General features: G+C 44.8%; 1 protein-coding gene across 1 annotated transcript in view; it reads left to right on the forward strand.

Annotated features, from left to right (window-relative positions):
* The window catches only part of LOC123251087 (sulfotransferase family cytosolic 1B member 1-like), a 23,370-nt gene extending 7,346 nt beyond the window's left edge, over positions 1-16,024 (forward strand). The window contains exons 3-7 of the mRNA XM_044680260.1: positions 3,136-3,233; positions 3,949-4,075; positions 8,365-8,459; positions 12,535-12,715; positions 15,645-16,024. Of these exons, the coding sequence (XP_044536195.1) occupies positions 3,136-3,233; positions 3,949-4,075; positions 8,365-8,459; positions 12,535-12,715; positions 15,645-15,757 (614 nt within the window). The 3' untranslated portion in view covers positions 15,758-16,024. The remainder of the gene's footprint in view (positions 1-3,135; positions 3,234-3,948; positions 4,076-8,364; positions 8,460-12,534; positions 12,716-15,644) is intronic.
* Positions 16,025-23,347: the final 7,323 nt, after the last annotated feature.

Here is a 23,347-nt window from a genome sequence, read left to right on the forward strand (position 1 = left end):
CAGAGTCTCGGCTAGTAGGCATCTAAGGCAGATTTGAACTCAGGTCTTCTTCCCTCCAGGCCAGGCACTTTTTCCACTGCACCACCTAGCTGTAAAAAGAGTCCCAGCATCTCCGTGTAATGAAATGACAATAACTCATTTGATGCTTTAATATTTGCAAAGTACTTTACGTGGGTTTTTCTTACTTGATCCGTACAACCCCAGGAAGTAGGTGCTCTTATTATTCTCATATTTACAGATGAGGAAATTGAGGCAAACAGAGATTAAGGGACTTGCTCAGTCACACAGCCAGTGAGTGCCCAAGGTAGAATTTGAACTGGTCACCTAGACTCCAAGACTGACTTTCTCCTCACTACGCCACCTCGCACTTTGTGATCAGTTAGAGATACCCAGAAATGGTCAAAAGCCAATTCGTTGGGGCATTCCCCCTCTAACCCAAATGGTCTGACAGAAGTTTGCACCTGCCATGGGGCTGCTCCAGCTTTGCTCTGAGCAGAGAGCAAGAGGTGGCTTCGAGTGAAGGCCTGCCTTTCCGAGCCTCCCCAGGAAGGACTGCTCACAGGCTCAGGCCACGTTTACGTGCACACGCCGGGCATTTCGAAGGCGCTGAGGACATTTTCGGGGCCCTCAAAGCGAGCCGAGCTCAGGGGATGGCCAACGGCGGCCCGTCCCCAGAGGTTTCCGGCTCCCGGCCCACAGAAGAGGAAGCTTCCTGTTCCCCAGCGCCCATAAATCTGCATCTGTGAAAGCAAAGGTTGTGGCGGTTCTTTGTGGCATGTGGCTGTGACCGGCGTCCTGCCAGAACCCATCACAGACTTGGAAGGGCAGAAGAATTCACACTGCTTTTCCAGCATTTTTTAGGCTGGGTGGTTTTATCTAGGCTGATCTGATATTCATTTTACTTTTTTTAAACCCCCACCTTCCATCTTGGAATCGATGCCGTGTATGGGCTCCAAGGCAGAAGAGCGCTGAGGACCAGGCCATGGCGGTTGAGTGACTTGCTCGGGGTCCCCCAGCTAGGAAGTATCTGAGGTCAGATTTGAACCCAGGACCTCCCATCTCTGGGCCTGGCTGATATTCACTTTGAATGCATAATGCATGTATGGGATACGATGATGAGAGAACAAGGTCCTCAGTTTATCTAGAAGAAGAACTTTTGGCATGAAAAATCCCTGAAACTTACCCCCCTCAGCCTCACTTCGAAACTGAGTTTCTTGCTGCTTGTTTGAATTTTTTTTGGTTTTTATTTCTTTGTTTATTGGACCAGATCTATGCTTTCCTTGGCGCAGGGAATCTCCAAAGAGGGAACTCTCTCTCCCTGTTCTGGCCGCCAGATTCCTAGAAAGCTGCTTAGAACCCTGGCTCATTCTTTATGTCGCAGGCAAGATTTGAACCTAAGGGCTCAGCTTGGGAGCACAGTGGCCGGACCTGGGTTCAAATCCTTCCCGGCTGTGTGATCATGGACAAGTCACTTAACCCCACTTGCTTTGCCCTCCTCTGCCTTGGAACGGATGCTTAGAATGCTCAAGATCTAAGGCAGAGGCAAAGGTTTCAACAACAAAGCTTGTCCCTGGATCTCGCTGACGCTGAGGCTGGATCTCCATCCGCTGGGCTCCTTTGACTGGGTCCCCGAAGGGTCCTCATCTCGTTTCTGTGGGCGTCTTCGGTCTTGGGCCAGAGGGTCTACACAGCAGCTCAGCAGCCCCGAATGCCAACGGAACACGCAAGAATTCCCTCTGCGGCAGCCCCCAAAGCGCTTGCTCATTCAGCATCTTCTCGAGGACGCTGGTGGGCTAGCGGGGGGAGCAGGAGGAGGGGATGTCCCGAGAACGCGTGGGGACTAGAGCTGGGATCTGGGCCCAGAGCCTCGCCTCATTTGAGTGGGAAGGAGGCCCACGTCTCCTAAGCGGCAGAGACATCCACGAGGCTCCCAAAGGTTATCCGCATGTGGGTGGGGGAACAGCCGTGTTTGGGCCAAAGAGGGGAGGGCCGGAAGTCATGGGTTCAAGTGGCAGAGAGGCAGAGCTGAGCTCCAAGGCACACACTTCCCCTCTCCCTTTGACAACCGCGCCTAAGTGCCTCTCCCTTGTTTGAGTAACCTCTTACCCAGACCCTTCTTTACCTTGTTCTTCCAGCTTCCTTCTCCTCCTCCACTTCTCCTCTTCCTTGTCCTTCAGCCTGGGCCCAAGTCCTTCCCTTTGGTCTTTCTCCTTTATCTCCAATTCTCTCCTCCTTCAACTTCTTAAAACTCCCCTCTCCAGCTTCAATCTTCTTCCCGATTCCAAAAGCCTCTAAGCGTGGTGGCCAGCCTCAGCCTGAACCCTGGAGAGGGAGGACTCGAGGTCCAACCGTGGCTCTGCTGTATCTGGCATGGGTGCCACTAAGACAGATTAGGAACAACCAGCCAAGAAGCTCCTGGGATTCACAGAACGTCTTTCTCTGTAAAAGAAAAGGTTGGCTTATAGCTCATTTCTAAGGTCTCTCCCACCTCTAAGTCTAGATCACTGATTCCCCAAGTGGGCGCCATCGCCCCCTGGTGGGTGCTGCAGCGATCCAGGGAGCGGGGATGGCCACAGGTGCATTGATCTTTCCTATTCATTGCTATTCAAATTTTAATTTCCAGGGGCACTAAATAATATTTTTTCTGGAAAGGGTGCGGGAGGCCAAAATAATTTGGAAACCACTGAACTAGATAAATATAATTAATCCAGAGTTTAGCTCATGGAAATGGTATGTAGGAGCACACTAGGTGGCTCCAAAAGGATTGAGAGATGGAGGTCCTGGGTTCAAGAGTGACCTCAGATAATTCCAGTGGTGTGACCCTGGGCAAGTCACTTAACTCCCATTGCCTAGTCCTTACTGCTCTTCTGCCTTGGAACCAGTACACGGTATTGATTCTAAGACTGAAGTAAGGATTTTTAAAAAAAAGAATACATCCACCTTATGATTTGCTCAGGCTACAACCCCCTCCCTCCTACCATGTTGGCCAAAGGGTACAACAGAAGAGCCTAACCAGGAAATGAGCTGCTATTTCAGCGTTCAACGGGAGCTCCTGGGAAAGCGTGGAGGTAGTTGGCTCTGCAGACGTACCGGGCGACATCTAACGTCTCCCTCTCGCGAATGGACTTTTCCTAGGCACAGAGGCATTAGAAAAGATGCCATCGCCCCGCCTCGTCAAGACTCATCTGCCAGTTGACCTCATACCCAAGGATTTATGGAAAAACAACTGCAAGGTAACACACGTTTCTAGTCTCCCCTGTGACTCTGCACGGCCGAGATACAAGCGGGGTTGGCCATCTCCTTCTCCAGCTCCCTTTACAGAGGAGGAAACTGCACACGGGGACAGACAACCAGCGCAGGGCCACACCACCGGTCAGTGTCTGAGGCCGGATTTGGCTCTCAAGTTCAGGGGAGTGGAGAGACACCTGGGACACTTTGGGGATATAAGAAACAGACACCAATAAAATAAAGTCATTTTATTTATTTATTTTTATTTTATTTTAAACCCTTAACTTCTGTGTATTGACTCATAGGTGGAAGAGTGGTAAGGGTGGGCAATGGGGGTCAAGTGACTTGCCCAGGGTCACACAGCTAGGAAGTGTCTGAGGCCGGGTTTGAACCCAGGACCTCCTGTCTCTAGGCCTGACTCTCACTCCACTGAGCTTCCCAGCTGCCCCAAAATAAGTCATTTTTAAAACTTAAAGGATAAGGTAAGAAGGCCAAAGCAGCAGCACGGGGAGACAGGCAGGCAGCTTATGGAGAGCTGTGCATCAGCAACATAAAGTGGAAGCCGAGACTCAGAGACTAACATGGTAACTCCCCGAGACAATTCGAAAGCCTGCCTCTGGGGGCGAGGTACCAATCAAAAACTATTAGTGATTAGCTTCTTTGTTGATCCCGGTGCTCTTCCAGAGCTTCTCACAAAATCCCCCCTCCATCCTGTTGCAGATAATTTACATGGCAAGAAATGCCAAGGATGTGGCGGTTTCATATTACTATTTTCACCTGATGAATAAATTACTGCCTTACCCAAACTCCTGGGCAGAGTACCTAGAGGCCTACATGACTGGGAAAGGTAGGTTGGAATGATCCAGAATAATTTTCATTCTTAAATTTCTCAGCCACTCTTTTTCAAATTTTTTATGTCTTTTATTTTTAATTCCACTTTAATATTCACAATATTTCCCTTCCCCCTCACTAGTCCAGAGAGATTTCCCCACATATTAGCTGAATCCATTCTATGCAGCCTTCTGGACCCGTCGTCCCATAGCTCTTCTCCGGGCCACATTTGGATTGTTTCACTATTGTTCTTTCCATTTACACTGTTGTGCTCATCGTGTATGCTGTTGTCTTGATTCTGTTTATTTCAGTTGGCATCTGTTGGTGCGTCTTCCTGTGCTTCCTTGTATCTTGCACAGCCTTCACTCTTTACATTGTGCTAAATGGCCCACTATATTCATGTGTCACAATTCATTTCATCATTACTCAATCTACTTTGTTTCCAAGTATCTACAACTACAAAAAATTTTATTTTTATATATGAGGAACCTGTCTTTACTTCTTTTTTCTTACTATTGATCTCCTGAGCATATATGACTAACAGTGGATGTCTAGGTCGTAGAATATGGACATTTTAGTCACTTTGTTAGCATAATTCCAAATGACTTTCCTGAATAATTAGACCAGTTCATAGCTCCAACAATATTGTATTAGTGTATCCGTCTTTCCATAACCCCTGAACGCCCATCAGCTCCCACCTCTGCCAATTTGTTGGGTGTGAGGAGATAAAATATTAAAAATGTTTCCCTTCTTGCAAGTGATTTGAACATTTTTTTTATATGGTTGGTAATAGTTTGAAGTTCTTCATCAAAGTACTGTTATGTTTGACCACTTATTCACCATGGTTTGGTTTTTATTCTCATGTATCTATGTCAGTTCTCTGGTATCTTGGATATGAGACCATTATATTTAATGAAAACAACATTTTTTCCCAATCAACTGCTTCCCTTCATTTCCCAAGTGTTTTAATTTTGTTCACGCAAACCCTTTTTAATTTCACATAAACATAATTATCTTTTTTTGTGATTGCTTCTTTCCCTTGCTTGGTTTAGTAAATCTAGCTAGAGCTTGGCAAGAGTTGTCTCGAAAGTCATATCTGTGCCAGTCTCTTGATCTGATTCTTTTCTAATTTTTTGTGGTAAAACTTCAATGTTCAGGTTATATGTGTATTCTCAGCTTCTTGTGGTGTATAGTGTAAAATGTTAGCATAAACTTAATTGATAACAAAGTGCTTTTCCATTTTCCCAACAATTCTTATCAAGTAGAGAATCCTTCCATGAGTAATTTATGATCTTAAGTTTATAAAATATTGGGTTATTTAATTCAATTGTTTTTCATATTTCCTTTTCTGGCCTGTACCAGTGATTTATATTTCTTTATTAACTAGTATAAAACACTTTTCTTTGTAATTTTAAATTAAGTTTATTTATTTAATTAATTACTTTAGAATATTTTTCCATGGTTACATGATTCATGTTCTTTCCCTCCCCTTCTTCTACCCCCCTCCAGGAGCCAATGAGCAATACATGTATCATTGATCAAGACCTATTTCCATATTATTCATATTCACACTAGGGTGGTCGTTTAGAGTTTACATTCCCAATCATATCCCCATCGACCCATGTGATCAAGCAGTTGTTTTTCTTCTGTGTTTCTACTCCCACAGTTCTTTCTCCGGAAGTGGAGAGTGTTCTTTCTTATAAGTCCCTTAGAAATGTTCTGGATCACTGCATTGCTGCTAGTACAGAAGTCCATTACATTCGATTTTACCACAGTGTATCCGTCTCTGTGTACAATGTTCTCCTGGATCTGCTCCTTTCACTCTGCATCAATTCCTGGAGGTCGTTCTAGTTCACATGGAATTCCTCCAGTTCATAGTATAAAATAATTTTGACAATTTCTATTTTGTAATCCAGTTTGAGATCTAGAGATACTATTCATGCTTTACACCTACTTTTTTGGCCATTTACCTTGGTATTCTATATCTAAATTCTAGATTTCTCCAAGCAATTTTTGTTCTTTTTTTAGTAATCATACAAAGTTTTCACTTAATCGTTCAACAGTATTGACTCTGTAAATTACTATAGGTGGTATCAGTTTACTAAATTGGTATGCCTCATTCATGAGCACCTATATTCCTCAAAGTTTATTTTATTAAGGAATATTTTATAACTATAAAAAGATGTCTTGAATGTTCCCTAGTAGATTGATTCCCAGATATTTTGTTAATTGTGTAATTATCTTGAATGAGTCATTCCTTTCCATTACTTCCTTTTAGATTTTATTACCATGTTATAATTAAAAATAATCCCATTCGGGAAGTCAGAAACTGTACTGTCATGCAGCATGCTACCTTAATGTGCATGTACCAGCTGATGAGTTATGATTCTATGTTATTTTCACACAACCATGATATATAAATGGCATTGATATTCTATGAAGTTTTTTCCTATCCTACCAAAGCTATTAACTGCCTCAATTACTTTCTTTCCTTATTCTCTAAAGTTTTCTAATCAAATTATCGTGCTGTCAGCAATTAGCATTGTTTTGTCTCCTTTTGGCTATCTTCATGTCTTTAATTTGTTTTTCTTGTCTTATTTCTATTGTTTACATTTCTAAAATTATGTCAGATAACAAAGGGGAAAAGAAACACTCTTGCTTTGCTCCTTTACTGATGGGAAAAGTTTCCAATACTTTCCCATCACAAATAACAATTGCTTTTGATTTTAAATAGTTTTTATTGTATTCAAAAGTCCTTCTGAGCCTATGTATGGTTTTTAGCATAAACAAATATTATTTTTAAATCAGGTTGGCTAGAGGTTTATCAATTTGCAATTCAATTTATGAGTTTAATTCATTTTTTCTTTTCAAAGAATCAGCTTTTAGTTTTGTTTGTTGCCTTTGTGGTCTTTCTATTTTTCAGCCTGCCCAATCCTCTTTTGTGTTTATTTGGAGTTTATTTGTTAGTTTTCTAATTTGTAGTGTACATGCAGTTCATTGATCCTATCTCTGCCTCTACTATGTTTGCCTTTGTTCGTTTTTTACTCATTTGAATTATTTTTTTTTTCAAACCATCATTTGGCAACCAATCCCACTTGTAGCTTTATCCACAAATATGTGCAGTAATAATATAATCTGCTAAAGCAGATCCTGAAAATATCGCGACCTTCTGGAAACTCATCACTGCTCATAGCAGATATTGCTGAGCTTCCTAAAAAGAATGGAAATACAGGGAATTAATAAGCGTGCTTGACTTGTGAGTTGTTCATGGTAGAAACGCTACAAGTGATTTTAGCACATTTCTTTTCATCTCTCTGCATCTACAAATAATGCCTTCATAGTCCTAATACAAATATTTATTGTCATCAGGGTGATGCCAAGAAACACCAAAAGGATGGCTTTGTACTTTTCCCTGAAATTTTTCTAATAGCCTTCCAATTTTTCTCTTTCTGTCAATAATGCTATGGGGAAAAATAGGAACCCTACTCACTTGACTACATCTTGATGGACCAATTCACCAACTACCTGGTAGCCTAATAGTAGAAAGCATTCATTCTCTTTAGAAGGAGAAATAAGATATAACAGCTAGAACATGAGCATATTGCTTCCCAATAAGCAGATAGCCTCATTCACTGTACTGACAATATGTGTGGTCCTTAGAGAAAAGATGCCTGTAGTTTTATCTAAGGAACAAACCCTGAAGTTTTGTCTAACTGGATTTATTTAGTCATTGTAAAAGTCTTGGTTCATTCTTCTTTGCCTCCTTCCCTTGAATAGGGAATGGCTTCTTATTCTGATAACAAATCTTACCAGTTGCATTCCAAATGCTCCCACTTTCTACTTGAATGATCTCCCCTTTCTCTATCCCTCCTTCTTCTGTGAAGTCTTTTCTTTGTCCATCCTAAGTGCCACAAAATGCTTCTGACTGGCTGTGTACTCTAAGCAGGGCTGAAGAAGTGTAACAACCCTGAGAAGTGAAAACTGTTCCCAAGAGCAGTCTTCCAGAGGGCACCAATAAATGTCTTTGCTTTCAGTGTGGTGACATAACTCTGACCAACGGGCATCAGGCTTCCACTCCACACAAGCCTTTCCCAAGAAGTCCAATTCTTGTTGGTCAAGAGAATTCCTCCACAATGAACACCCAAACACAAATGCTAAACCAACAAGTATTTATCCAATGTTTGCAGTTGTTCTGGTGGCCAGAGCCTTGGACAGCTATCATGACACCAAAAACCTGATCAGGTAGAAGCATGGTTGGTTAAATGGATTCTTACCAAAATGGCCTTTTCCTTTCTCTGGATTTAGTGCCCTATGGTTCCTGGTTTGCCCATGTGAAGAAATGGTGGGATAAAAAGGAAGAATACCCCATGCTCTACCTCTTCTACGAAGATATGAAAGAGGTAAGCCAGATTTGCTCTTATGTTCTTCGTTCATTCACATATTGGGATGCTGGTCTGCCCAGCCATCACGCTCCCAGGCCTCCTTTTGAAGACACGTCTCATTTATAGATACTGGAATCATCTTACAAATTTAGGAATTTTTGACTTGGGCAGTTGGAAATCTCAGCTGATTATAAAAAGAAAAAACCAATTCTGGCTCACACGATGTGGATTCCAGTGTAGGAAGTATGCTCTAGTTCATTCTCTCAGAATCAGACCCTAGAAACCCTCAGGGTTCTAGGAGGACTCTGAAGAATTTGGTGGCTATCTCTTCTCTCATTTCTTCTGCTCCCACCGATCATATTCCCCTCCCTGGGAATGGAGTCAATGGCCAACGCCCAAGTCCTCTTAAACTTCTTAGCATCCTTTAGCTTTGGCAAAGGAGCCGTTGCCTCAGAAATATAGCAAGAACAAAAGGGAAAGCATTGCTCCCCAACATCTGGAGGGCACACTCTCTGCTATCATATCTCGATCTCTGAGGAGAGGGGCCTCCATGGAGCTCAATTCCTACATTGTCTCATTGTCACCAAGTTCACGGGTGACACGACTGCCTGAGGAGTCCTCATCTCAGCCTCTGCTGAACTGGGTCCCAAAGGTGACTCGGGGCTTCTCCAGGCATCCGTGTTGAGCTGGCCACAAAGTCCAGATGTGAGGGCATGAGGATCCCACTCTCCCCTGACCCGCAATGGGAGAAAGGCAAAGGACCCAGTCTGTATTTGGCGAGCCTCCTGGTAGCTTCAGCGGGAACAGCCCAACCGTTCCCCTTATAGTTTTGTCTCTCGCCATATTCTACCAGCAGACATCAAAGCAAGAGCAGAGCAGCAGAAGAGACTCAGCTGAGGCTGCCTGGGGCCTTTGTGAAAGCTTCCACAGTCAGTCACAGAGCAGCCCATTCGCCACAGAGTTAGCCAATTCAGAACGTCTATGTATCCCCCAGTGTCTCTGAGGCACTTCCGTTGCACCCCTTGAGTCTCCCCCAGAAGGACAATTGACATCCTCATACCGATGCCCCCTTGGGATGCACCAGGCATACGGATGCCAACACAGACTCTCCCACTGAATCCGGAAAACAAAGCCAAGTGAGGGCAGAGACAAAAGTGCAAATCAAAAATCTGCCCAAATGGATAAAGCCTTTTCTCTGGGTCTGTTTTCAATCGTGTCGTTTATTAAGGTAGTCCAACAAAGAAGGCAGGGACAGCAATGGGTAGGTTCTCTCAGAGAGAGAAAGGATGCATGCAGCCCACAGGCCCACACTCGGATGAAGAAAAGTGGTAACAGAAGAAGGGGCAGGGGCTCTGGGAAACGTTCTTCTAGAAAGCTAGGAGAAAGGAGTAAAGATACTTTTTCCCAGGGTTCAACTGGACCTTGGTTAAATGGAAACTCCTGGGTAGGCAAAGGGATTGGGGGGGAGGGGAGCAAGAGTTTCATAAAAAGGTAGGGAGAGAAGAAAAAGAGCGGAAAGACCAATGTCTCCAAGCTACCAGGCTCTCAGAAAGAATGTACTTTGGTGGAAACTGAGGCAAACCTAAGGAACAACACACCTCTAAATGAGAGAGACAAAGCATAAGCCTCTGCCAAGCTAGCTTCAAAAAGGTCGCTGGCAAATACTAAAAAAAAAAAAAAATTAAAAAAAAATGCCTTTGCAGGCCCCAAAGAGGAAGGCAAGGAGTCATCTTTCCCCCAATCTACCTCCCCTTCACTTTCTAATGAGGAGCTTGTCTTCCAGACTCCAAAATTCCTAGACATTGGCACCTCTAATTTCCCCCAATAAGAACATGTAAGAAATGAGATTTGCTGCATTGTTTCTCATGCTGCCCTTTCTTAGCCTAGAAAGCATGTTTCTTTTCTGCAAATGCAAGTTAACTTATTGCACATTTGAAAAAAATTTCAGAAAAAAAGGAATTCCATTCAAAGGCCATTTAGAATGGAGAGACAAAGCCTACATGGCAGGTGCCAGTCTGGTTTCGTGTTTGTTTTTTCTTTTTTAAACCCTTAACTTCTGTCTTAGTATGTCACCAAAATCTTGGTTCTAAGACAGAATGGCGAAGGGCTGGGCAATGAAGATTAAGTGACTTGCCCGGGTCATCCAGCTAGGAAGTGCCCGAGGCCAGAATTGAGCCTGGCTCTCTGTCCGAGGAGCTATCCAGCTGCCCCAGGTTCTACTGTTAAGTGTGGCATGCTACGTGCCTGGCATCCTTTGACAGGACCTGCTCCATCTGCTTTTTTTATTTGTTTTTTTAAACCCTTACCTTCCGTCTTGGAGTCAATACTGTGTATTGGCTCCAAGGCAGAAGAGTGGTAAGGGTAGGCAATGGGGGTCAAGTGACTCGCCCAGGGTCACACAGCTGGGAAGTGTCTGAGGCCAGATTTGGACCTCCAGGACCTCCTGTCTCTACGCCTGGCTTTCATTCCACTGAGCTACCCAGCTGCCCCTGCTCCGTCTACTTTTATCTTTCGCTGCTCCTGGTTTAGCTTGGAATTTGCTGCTTCTTCCTCGTTCATCATTAGCTCCAGAGTTAGTCTTTTCTACAGTGTGCATTTCCGACTGTGAGGCCAGGGCTGAAATCACAGAGATGGGTACAAGCGATGGATGGAGTCCAGAGAAATCCTGCAAGCTGGCCTTGAAAAGCTTTTCAAATTCTCCTGTTCCTTTGGAATGGCCCCCCAAGACCAATTAAACAGTCCAAAGCATCCCTCAGAGCCTTGTTATGGATCTGCTTTTTTCCTTTAAGAAGTCGCTAGTGGCACATGAATAGAGCCCAGAGGCAAGAAGATCTGAGTTCAAATCTAGCCTCAAGCACTTACCAGCTCTGTGCCCCGGGCAAGTCTCCTCAGTCTGCCTGGCTTCTTCAACTATAAAATGGTGGTTGTAAAGACAAACGAGGTAACATTTGTATAAGGCGGAGCACTGTCCCGGCCCATAATAGGTGCTATATAAACTCTCATTCCCTCTGTGCCTCTCTTGCTGCCACAGTGAATGTGGGCGCCTTCGCCTGCATCGTAAGAGGTACAAGTCCTAATTGCGTGCCCTCCGAGCCCCTCTGTAGAAGATGGTCACGCTAGGAGCTGGCGGATTTCCGAGGGAGAGTCATCGCAATGCCAGGAAAGTCTAACCAAGACTGAGCCGCTCCTCCCGGGCAGCCAGGAGCAGCTTCTGGACCGGGTGGAGGAGAGCCCCACCTTTTCCCTTTTCATGCCCATGCTTGAGGGGCAGAATGGCAAAGGGAAAGCGCCAGACTTGGGTGGAGGAAAAAGAAGCGTATTTGTTATCTTCCTCCCGGTGCCCACCAAGATCCTGTTTTCTAAACTCCTTTCTCTTGGGCTTTAAGAAATAGAATAAGATCCGGTTATCGGAGCCTTCACTGCAGCTCCGAGGTCCCTCTCTGCATGCCGCGCTGTCCACCCAGCCTCCATCCTCCAAGAGGAACAAACCTGAGGCACTTGCGGACAACGGAGTCAGTCGTTTCCTTCTGTTTGGGCATGGTGAGGAGAGGTGGCCCAGGGGCCCAGGAACAGCTTGTTTCCCCTATAAATAACTAGGGCCCATCAGGTTCCTTCTCTTCCTCCACTCCCTTCTTCTTTGCACAGGGTGAATCTTAGCAGACAAGTCCTGGGCTCGAGGGGCAACCTACTTTCTTAGGTCTGAGGATCAAAGGGGATAATAGCTGTAAAGCTCTTTGCAAACCTTAAGGTGCTATATAAATGCTAGCTATTATTTTTCTAATAGTAATGAAATGGAGAGAGGAAGTGAACCCAATTAAAGGTAAGACATATAGCTATTTTATGCTGCATTCAGAAGACAGACCTGTGCCTAGTCTCCATATCAAGTAGGAGGCAAAGTAGAGCCATTCAGCAGCATACCACCATCTGGCAAAGGCAACCCACAGGGGGGGGGGGGGAAGGACACCTGGGAATTAGGGGTACTCCTTGAAACCCTCCCTTCCATCATCTCTCCGAGACACACATACCAGAAAAACAAATTCACTGAACTACTTAGCATACTCACTACTTAGAACTGTCCCCCTCCCCCCAACAGAACCCCAAGAAGGAGATCGTGAAGGTGATGCAGTTCCTGGGGATGAGCCTAGGTGAAGAAGTCTTGGAGAAGATCATACATCATACTTCATTTGAAATGATGAAAGGCAATCCCTTGTTGAACTTCACAAAGATACCAAGTGTCATGATGGATCATGATGCCTCCTGTTTCATGCGCAAAGGTAACAATTTTCCCCAGAGTCTGTACTCCCCTTGCTTGGGGTGGTGGGAAGAAATGATCATAATATTGATCCTATCACCTCGAGCACTTCTGCAGAACATCACCTTTATCCCCTTTAGATTCCATCTCTTCAGCGTCAGTCCACCACTCCAGATCTTTACATTTCTCGGCTTTGTGTCATGCCAGTTTGATTAGAAAACCAGACCTGACTTCATCCAAAGAACTAAAAATCTCAAACAGGAGAGAGTGGTGTGTAGGAAGAACTTCTCCAATTTGAGATCAGTTTAATAATCACTAGTCTTTGGGTTGAGATGATCAAAGAATCTGAATCACCTAACACTATCCTATATCTCCTCCATCTTGTCGCAAGGATCTCATGAAAAAAAAAAAAAAAAAAACCTTTATCAAAGGGGGCCAGTTAGGTGGTTTAATGGATAGAGAACTAGGCCTAGAAACAGGAGGTGCTGGGTTCAGATCTGACCTTTGGGCAAATCATTTAACTCCAATTGCCTAGCTCTTACCACTCCATATTTGGAAACAATCCTTAGTATCAATTCTAAGACAGAAGGTAAGGGACATTTAAAAATGAAAAAAATAGCCATGTGTAGGATCTCATGAAAAATCACTATCAAAAGTCATCCATGGCATAATTAGCAATTTCAGTGCCTGAGATTACTGTTAATCACGTCAAGCAGCCCCATCTAGTTTGTGTCTTTCATTCAAATAATGACATATACTTCCAAATCAACATTGCAATTCAGGATAAAAAAAGGAATACAAGAAGTAATTAAGTAAATTTAGCTGAATTAAAAGGAAAATCTACTATGACATTTTTTTTTTATCCTGGGACTCCATTCTAGGAGCATAGGGCCACAACCAGTAGGCAATGGGTCACTCAGGGTCACCCAGCTGGGAAGTGTCTGAGCCCGGACTTGAACCTAGGACCTTTCGTCTCTAGGCCTGGCTCTCAATCCACTGAGCTAGCCCAACTGCCCCTACTTTAGGTTGCAGTTTCTTTAGCAGATGTAGTTTTTACAGGGTGGGGTTGCTAGCCCCACACCCAACCCTCCTCCTTTTTCATCCGGGCTAGGAACCGTCCTTAGCCCAGGAGTGGTAAGGGTGGGCGATAGGGGCCAAGTGACTTGCCCAAGGTCACACAGCTGGAAGTGTCCGAGGCCAGACTTGAACCTAGGACCTCCAGTCTCTAGGCCTGACTCTCAATCCACTGAGCCACCCAGCTGCCCCTCTATGACATTATAGTGGCAGAATAACAAGTTTAGAAGAGACCTAGAAAATCACTTAGGCCAGTGATGGCGAACCATTTAGAGAATACATGCCCAAACTGCAATCCTCATGCCACATGTGAGGCAAGGAAGTGCTCCCTTTGGGCTACTGGGCAGAGGGGTAAGGAATGGGAGAAATGTCCTCAAGCACACATGGAGAGGGGGAGGGGAGCAGCCACCTCCAGCACATGTGCCATAGGTTTGCCAACATGGACATAGACCATTCAATGGAGTTTGGGATCCCCTTATGCTCTTCTTCCTCCATCAGATTGGTGTTGGAGAATCAGGGACCTGCCCTATCTAAGGAATCCCCCCTTATCCTTAAGTTTCCCTGCCCTATTTATTACTATTAATTTTGAGTTCTCTTCCACTTAGAATTAAGTACCCCTACAAATTCCTCAGTGAGGGTCCCCACACACAACACCTGGCTGCCTTGAGCAAAAAGTTAGATAGCAAAAATGTTAGTCCTTGTTCTGGGAAGGACAGAAAAGGGAAAGAGAGGGGGAAATGGAAGAATTTGGAAGGGCAAGAGTAAAGATGGAAGAGCTAAATATTTCTTTATGAAGTAGAAGTAGAGGGAAGAATTAATTGGTTTGCTGCTCTCCAGTTTCTAGAACATTGAGCTCATCTTCCCTATTCTTAGGCCAGGTTCTGAGCTCATTTATATACCTTACCTTCTAATCTGCAGAAGAAATACCTACATTACATTTTAGGGTTCTTCTTCCAATATTCATGCCCACTAAATGTTCCACCCTTTGACAAAGTTCCTATGGCCTTGGATTATTTATGGCTTTGTTCCTGATCTTCTAATTTAATAATTCTGTCCAAATTTTTTGAGCAAATGAGATTTTTCTGGTAAGATATATTTAATGATTCAATGCTAGTTATATTTTTATTATGTTTTCTTTTTATCAAGAATTTAATTTTTTTAAAGATTTCAACATACTAAAAAAAATCCTGGTTGTGGCCACCCACCCACCCTCATTCCACCTCTGTCTCTATCTTTGCTTCTCTCTGCTTGTCTCTCTATCTCTGTCTCTGTCCGTCTCTCTCTCTGCCTCTCGCTCTCAAATTGTTCCCAAACTGACAACACTGGCAAATCTAGAATTCCCAGATAAAAATGCACTACCCATGTGCCCAGTGTAATTCACAGTTCTCTACCAAAGGCCTTAATGTCCCTGGTTTCTTGAGGAATAATCCATGTCATTCAGAGTTGCTTCTCTGCTAAACATTCTCCTTCTGGTCCCCTGGATAAATCTGCTTACAAGACAGTGAAGTACCGACAAGCTCTTTTAGCTCACAGCCACCCTTAACAGAACATTGAGAAATGTTGTGCTATATAGCCCAGGGGAGATCTGAAGTCACATGTTCAAATCTGAATTCAGCTACTTCCTAACTATGTGGCTGTCCTTGGGTAAAGCACCTTGCCTGCCTCAGTTCCCCATAAAAGAGAGCTAACAATAGCACCTAACTCATAGGGTTGTAAGGATCAAATAAGGCAATGTATTAAAAAAATATATAAACTGCACTTATTATTATTACACTCATTTATAATCTATTCCTTTCTAAGACTTCACTTTGTCAAGCCAACAATTGTCAAGGCAGAAGTGGCTTTGAAGTTTCATTCCTTTCTTTTCTGTTTTTCAGGGACTATTGGTGACTGGAAGAATTACTTCACGGTGGCCCAAAATGAAATATTTGATGTAATATATGAGAAGGAAATGGCTGGAACCTCACTAAAGTTCTGTACAGAGATCTGAAGTGACCTGACTCTCAAACCACTGTTCTGCTGTTGTCAGTTGAAGGTGCTTGTGGCTAAGGTGCTTCCCATCCCCACTTTGTGGGTCCTTCATGCTTTCTATAGGTTTCTGGCTGCCAGCACCCTTTTCATAGCCTGGATTCACCTTAACAAGTCCCTGGCCACAAGGGAATGTAGACTTTCACTTTTGCCTTGCCCTGATGGCTCTGAAAATAGTACACAACTCTATTTCTTTTTTACCCTCTGTTCTTCTTCTTCTTCCTCTGCTTCCTTTTCTCTTATTCATTCTTCCTTTTTTCCTTCTTGTTCTCTTTTTCCTCTACATCCCTTCTTTCTCCTCCTCCTCCACCTCCTCCCTTCTTCTAATAAAGGGCCTTATATGGTGTAATGCAGGATTTATGCAAGATCTCTTGCATTTGCAGAATTACCCTAGGCAATCCTGGCTGGGGAATGGAACTTTGGCCCAGCTAGTGCCAGTCTCAAGACCTGACTGTTGGAGCTGGGACTATAAATACCCCTGGAGAACCAACCTGGGGGTTCTGTTTTCCTTGACCTCATCCAGACACCCAGCTACGCCTTGACTCCCCTTGGGGACCCCGGGAGGTGGAAGGGAGGTTAGGTTGTAGAACGTGGGCAGGAATTAGATAGGTCAACCTAGCCACAGGGACACCCCTAAACCAAATCGTCAACCTCATCTGTCTAGCTGGTGAACCACGTAACATCAGGCAGTGGAAATTAGCCCTGGCTGAGGGGCTGGTTCCCTCAGCCTGATCTTACCCTCAGAGGCCCTCTGCCAACACTGGCCAGTCACCCTTAGCAACAGCTTCTCCAGACCCTAACCCTCTTCCCTCAGTTTCCCCTTGTGTTTAAATAAGCCCTTAGCCTGATACTGTGAGCTTCTGTAGTTATTATTAATAGCATTTCCCAGGGGTAAGGGGCTGAGGAGAGGGAGAATACCAGCCACTTGTCTCCAAAGGAAGTACTGGCCAGGCATCCATTTTATTCAGGAAGTGGGTGACCTTCACTTCCTATTGAGTTGTGCTTTCACTCCAGCAGGGAGGGCCTCCTCACTCTCCACCTTAAAGGAGCCCACAGACAGCAGGGAGACTGACTGGGCACCACTGCTCAGGCATACACATCCTGGCTGTCTCAACTCATCAGTTACTGTAGTTGTAGGCTCCCTGGCCCAAGTGACTCACTGGTACACCAGCTCCCCTAACATCAGCCTGTTTCCCCCCCTATTACAATGGCTCAGCAGTACAAAGAAATGGGTCCGGCATTAAAAGAATGAAATGAAACATACAAAGGGCAGAAATCATAAATGCTGACCCTGACCTTCCATAAAAGCATGCAAGGAATTAGGCACTGCCAGGTCAAATTCCTCTTCCATGCCTTATCCTCAGAGTCAGCGTGTCCAAGGCTAGAAGGCAATAGACCAAGCTCAAGGATTGCTACACAAAGTAGATTCCAATCGCCCTGCGAACTAGGCTTCTCTGGTTCTTTGCAATCTCATCTGCTCTTTTGCAAGGCGATCTCCAGAGTGGCAGGAGGCATTTTTCTCAGTGTTCTCTCTCCTCCAATATTCCCCTGTCCCCACATCCCCACTTCAGCCTACCTATAAGGACTTTGCAGGCTCCACGCTGTTTTGTTGATTGTATGGCGATATGAAGTCTTGACCCCATTTTGAGTTCCCTAATGCTGAAAAAACTCACTGTCCTCCTTGCTTTCACTTATCTCCCTTAATTTTTAAATTCCTTCTTCCCCTGGGAAGAGAATTCCGTGTGTGCGGGTGTGTGCTGTATTTTCTGATCCATGTACACTGTTCTTCTTTGTCTGCTTGGTCTTCTCCAAGTTGTTTCCCTGGAGGAAAATGTAAAACCCTTGAAAGAAAGAGCTGTTTTCATTTCATGTTTGAATCCCCAAGGCCCAGCTCCGTGCCCATCACTTAATCCATGTTTATTACATCGAACTGCGTGGCACTGCCATGGATTGAATTGCATAAACCTGGAGGAGAGGGACTATTCTCTCTCGGCTATCCAAGATTCCTCCTTTGAAACTCAGGCTGTCCTGGACGAGATCTCAGCTGCTGGCTCCTTCCATTGCGTTCACTGTGACTTGCAGGTTCGGTCTCCACGTGGATAATGCCCAGCCCAGACATGCAGTCAGACGCAGCCCCTTGCCTTTTGGATGACTACCACTGGCCCAGGCTCGACCGTCCAAAACTGAACTCGTTATCTTTTCTCCCCAACCTTCCCCAGGCATGCTGACTTACAATTCCTCCTTCTCACTCATCCCACACAGCCAGGCTGTTGCCACATGTTGTCCTTCCTGTCTCAACAGCATCTCTCACATATAGCCCTCACAGAGCCATCACCAGGGTCCAGGCCTTCGTCCCTTCTTGTCCGGCCAACTGCAGAAGTCTCTCCCTCACGGGATCTCTCCCAACCCATCGTCCACTCAGCTGCCAAAGGGACAGTCTCTACAGAGTGAGCGCTAGTGATTCTCTGTTGCCTCCAGGACAAAGTCTAGACTCTCGTGTTTGGCATTAAGACTGTGTAATTTGGACCCTTCCAAGTCCCCAGGCTTCTTACACTACTTACTTATCTCTGTGTATTCTCAGTCCAGGGGCCCAACTTCCTTGCGTTTCCTCCAGTATGGCACTTCATCTCCCACCTCAGGGCCTTCTCACGGGAATGTTCTCCTTCCTGCTTGACCTTCACTCTGGGCTTCCTTGTTTTCCTCCAAGACTCAGTACATGTAGCTTGTCTGTAACTTAGATTTCTTTTGGATTGTCACATTCTAAGATTCACAGCCATGTAACATCAGTGGGAAAAATATCTGCATTTTAAAGAGACAGAGAGACAGAGACAGAGAATCACTTCAGGCTTCATCCTGGAAAACAGTTTTGAAGCCCTCGTGGACAGTGGGTCTAACACAGATGATGTTAAAGCAAAGGAGGCCGAGAAGAAACCATCAGACAAATGGAAGAAATCAAAGGCAGAGAGAGGAGAGGAAGTAGAGTAAATAAAAAGAGGCAATTTTTTAAAGGAATTTGGCTGAGGAAAAGCTTATCTGGGCAACTGGATGGCTCAGGGGAAGAAGAACGAGGCCTAGAGATAGGAGGTCCTGGGTTCCAATCTGATCTCAGATACTTCCTAACTATGTGACCCTGGGAAAGTCACTTAACCCCCATTGCCTAGACCTTACCACTCTTCTGCCTTGGAACCAATATACAGTATTCATTCTAAGATGGAAGGTAAGAGTTTAAAAAAAAAGAAAAAAAGGAAATACATCAGGACAACTAAGTCGCACAATGGAGAGAGCACTGAACTTAAGAGTCAGGAAGATCTCAGTTCAAATCCTGCCTCAGACAGTCACAGACTATGAGATCTTGGGCAACCTCTCTATGACTCAGATTCCCCATCTGTAAAATGGGAATAACCATAATACCTACCTCATAGATGAGCACATGTACTTTAAGGCACTATATAAATGCTAATTCTTCTTATTATGAATCTACCTTTCCTGATGACTCAGGCATCTCCTTCACATTACAGTGCACTGTCTTGGAATGGCAATATTCCTCAAGGGTGAGGGAGGTGAATGAGTGTAGCCCCCAATAAAATCAGAGCCATCAGCTAACCAGAGTCAGGCATGTATGATCTCACCCAAAGCACCTGATAAGTTCTTGGCTGTCCCTGGTTGTTCTTATTCTATCCACTGAAGCCAAATATTTCCCTGAGAATCTAGACTAGATGGTTACATATTTACCTGTGATTTATTGTCCTATAGAAAACTCTGTTTAGCACCACTGAGGTAATCTACATCCATTGTCACCATCTTGTAAATCATTACCAACCATTGTCTCTGTAAAAGGGTTACCTAATCCCTTAGCCTATGTCATGTTCTCTATAAAATACTAGCTGTGATAAATAAACTTTCCCTCTGATTGCTTCTAGCTTCAGGGGCCTTCCTGACACGGGTCTTCCTTCTCCCCACACCTCATTCTCCTCACCTCTTCTGGATCCCTGCGTGTTTGTCAGTCATCTGACAAATGAGGAGGGCACTCTGCCCCTGCACTGAAAGGCCCCAGGCAGCTATTCTCTTTTCAAGGGTCTTCATACTGCAAATGCCTAGTTAGCACAAGAAAGCATTTCCAGTGTGCCTTATTTTAGAGGTCACATATGAGGTTAATAGCATGAGGCACTTAAGGATATATTGTTATCTTCAGGCTGAGAGGGCTGGGCCTGGAGTCAGGCAGACTCGTCTCCCTGTGTTCAGAGCCAGCCTTAGACCCTTACTTAGCTGTATAACTCTGGACAGGTGACTTCTTTGTCTGCCTCAGTTTCCTCATCTCTAAAAAAAATGGGGAAATAATAATGCCTACCTCCCAGAGCCTTTGCGAAGACCCAGTGAGATACTATTGACAAAGACTTTACCACAGTGCCCTGAAATTAATGATTGCTGCCTTCCCCTTCCTCTATTGACTGATAATGGGGGATTAGAAATCTGAGCCCTCTGGGGCCTGCCAGGTCACCTCCACATCAGGGCCTTCTTTGTTGATCTTTGTGGAGGCTTAACAAAGGATAGAAACTGCCTCCTGGGGTGGGGGTAGGGGGCAGAAACTAGCCCAGTACCCTAGAGAAGAGGAGAGATTGGGAAAAGACCTTGCCTGCCTAGAGACAGCTATAGACTGGCTATGGTGAAAGTCAAGACAAAGAAGAGATTGTTCAAAAAGTCAACTTTAGGGGCAGCTGGGTAGGTCAGGGGACAGTGAGCCAAAGATAGGAAGGCCTGGATTCAAATCTAGCCTCAGATACTTCCCAGCTGGGTGATCCCCATGGCCTAGCCCTTACCATGTTCCTGCCTTGGAAGCGATACACAGCAAACACAAGCTTAAAAAAGAAAATGGATCTGAAGACTCTTAGGAGGCTCCACTCATACCACCAGGGAGCAGGTGGGAGGGGGCAGCCCAGACCAGCTAAGCCCATTTTGGAGTGCGTAGCCAGGACCAGAGGCGATGGCCTAGTGTAGCCCCTCAGATTGCCTGAGCAGCCTTCAAGTCTGTGCTCCAGGGCCCAAGGGCATGGACAGGAGGGGAGCTACAGAGCCCAGAAGAGTTATCAACCAGTTATCAAAGGGCCTGGAGAAGTCTTACACAATCAGATGGAAGGCCAAAATGGGGGAAAGAGAACATTCAGAGGGGACATGAAAGCAATTCAAGGACAGGGCTAGACGTTTTCTGTCTGGCCCCAGAGGGTAGAGCTTTGATGTTCAAGAGAGGGAAATCTGGGCTGGATGTCAAGGAAAGCATCCCGACACTTGGAGCTGTCCCAAAGTGAAATGGGATGTCTAAGGAAGGGATAGGCTCCGCCTTCTTGGAAGTCTTCAGGCAGGAGCTGGATGGTGGCCATTTGTTGGATAGGATCTAGTTTGGCCACGGCTTGGACTAGTTGGGTGACAATTCCGACAATCTGTGATTCTCTAATTCTGTGAGATACCAGGTATCAGCCTTGTCTTACAAGGGCCTCGACTGGTTGTTGTCCAGATCCACTGAGATAAAATACAGAAAGCTCGCTGCACACCCTCAAGAGCTACATGACTAGCCATCGCACGATTATTGATGTTATGGTATTATTAGCAACAATGCTTCACAATTGTAACGGGTTAAGCAAAGGTAAAATGTTGTTTTGAACTTTTTTGTTTTTAAACTCTTACCTGCTGACTCCGAATCAGTACTAGCTATGGGTTCTGAGGCTGAAGAGCAGTAAGGACTCAGTGATAGGGTTAAAGTGACTTGCCCAGAATCACATCTACCAAGTGTCTAAGGTCAGATTTGAACCCAGGACCTTCCATCTCTAGGCATGGTTCTCCATCTACTGAACTACCCCAAATGTAAGAAATTGTCAACCTGAACCAGAACTTTCTTTTGGGCCTGTGTTTAGTACAAGAATGGGGGGGGGGGATGGGGAGTCTGTGCTTGAAATCACAGGAATATGACTCGTTTCACATAAAACTGAAATAAGAGGAGGAATTTTCAGATACCAGAATGGGAAGGAAGGCATGAGACCACATTATGCCATTTTATATCTTTACTGAGAAGAAAAATTGAAATGGATCCTTATAATCTTTGGATCAACCTGCACATGGAGAAAATCCATCCACTTGGCCATAAAAATCTGGCCTGAAATCTCTGTCAAGGACACCTCAGGATTAGAAACTTGAACTGCTTGGGATTACTAGGTTGTGTAAACATCAGGTCATTATTTGTTAGTTTTCTGTTTGTTTTTTTCTTTTAGTATTTACTTTTATGACCTACCTTGGAGAGCACAGCCAAAAGACATGGCTATGGACCAAGATCATGCCTGCCATTGGAGATGGCTTCTTTTTCCCTAAGCCCCAAGGGAATTCAGAATAGACTACCCAGAGTTCTGCCAACCTGGGTCTTTAAGATCAAGTTTTGTGGAGGTTTTGTTTGGGTTTTGTGGAGGGAAGATATTGAAAAATGAGCATGTGAGACACAAAGGGTCAAGTAAGAAGATGGAAGAAGAAAGGGTTGTCATTGTGAGCAGATGACAAGTGGGATCATGGAAAGCCAGGGAGAGAGACAGAAAAAGGGGGGGGGGACAAAGAGACTTAGACAAAGAGAGACAGAGTCAGAGAGAGAGAAATGAACTTTGCTTCAGCTGGTGGGCAAAGTGAGAGATTGGTATTCAACATTCCAAGTTCAAGAAATTGTGAATCTATATAATTCCTAGGGCAAGGGTTCTTATCCTGGGGTCCATGAACTTTCATAATGATTATTATTATTATTTTGATAGCTGCATTTCATCATTATTGGTTTCCTTTCTATTCTATTTCATGCACTTAAAAACATTTTTTTTTTTCTGAAAAGGGGTCTGTAGACTTTTGTTTGGTCTTTTCCGTCATGCTGACCCCATTTGGGGTTTTCTTGACAGAAATATTGGAGTGCTTTGCCATTATCTTCTCCAGTTCATTTGAAAGACGTGGGAACTGAAGTAAATAGGGTTAAGTAACTTGTCCAGAGTCTCCCGGTTAGTAAATGTCTGAGGTCAGATTTGCACTCAGGATGAGGAGACTTCTTGATTCCAGAACCAGTGCGCTATCCGCTGCACCACCTAGCTGTCAGGAGGCCTGAGGTCCATGACACAGACAAGGGTAAGAGCCCCTGGACAGGAAGAAAAACCGTGAGCTGGTAAGAATGGCAGGCTGAAAAGGGAGCAAAGCTGTGGACACGCTTTGCCTTTTATTTTGGAGGTGGCCAGTTGCCGCCCGGGGCTTTGAAAATCAAGCCATGCCCTATAAAGGGAGAGGGAAAGAGGGAAGGAGTTTGTTGGAACATGAAAGCCATAGCCCTGAAGAATGAGCTTCCAGCAAAGCTCCATTCAAATGAAAGGAGGCGGAGCGAGCTGTCTAAACAGGCTTAGTATGTCCTCTGGTTCAGTCTGGCCTGGTGATGCCCACCTGCTAACTGCACTGGGGATTCCCCTGCTACAATGAGCTAGCTCTGCCTGTGCAGACAGCCAACTGCGGAAAGGTTAGATTATCAGATGCCATTTCTCCCATGGCC

Source organism: Gracilinanus agilis, chromosome 6 (assembly GCF_016433145.1).
Source record: "Gracilinanus agilis isolate LMUSP501 chromosome 6, AgileGrace, whole genome shotgun sequence".
Classification (NCBI taxonomy): domain Eukaryota; kingdom Metazoa; phylum Chordata; class Mammalia; order Didelphimorphia; family Didelphidae; genus Gracilinanus; species Gracilinanus agilis.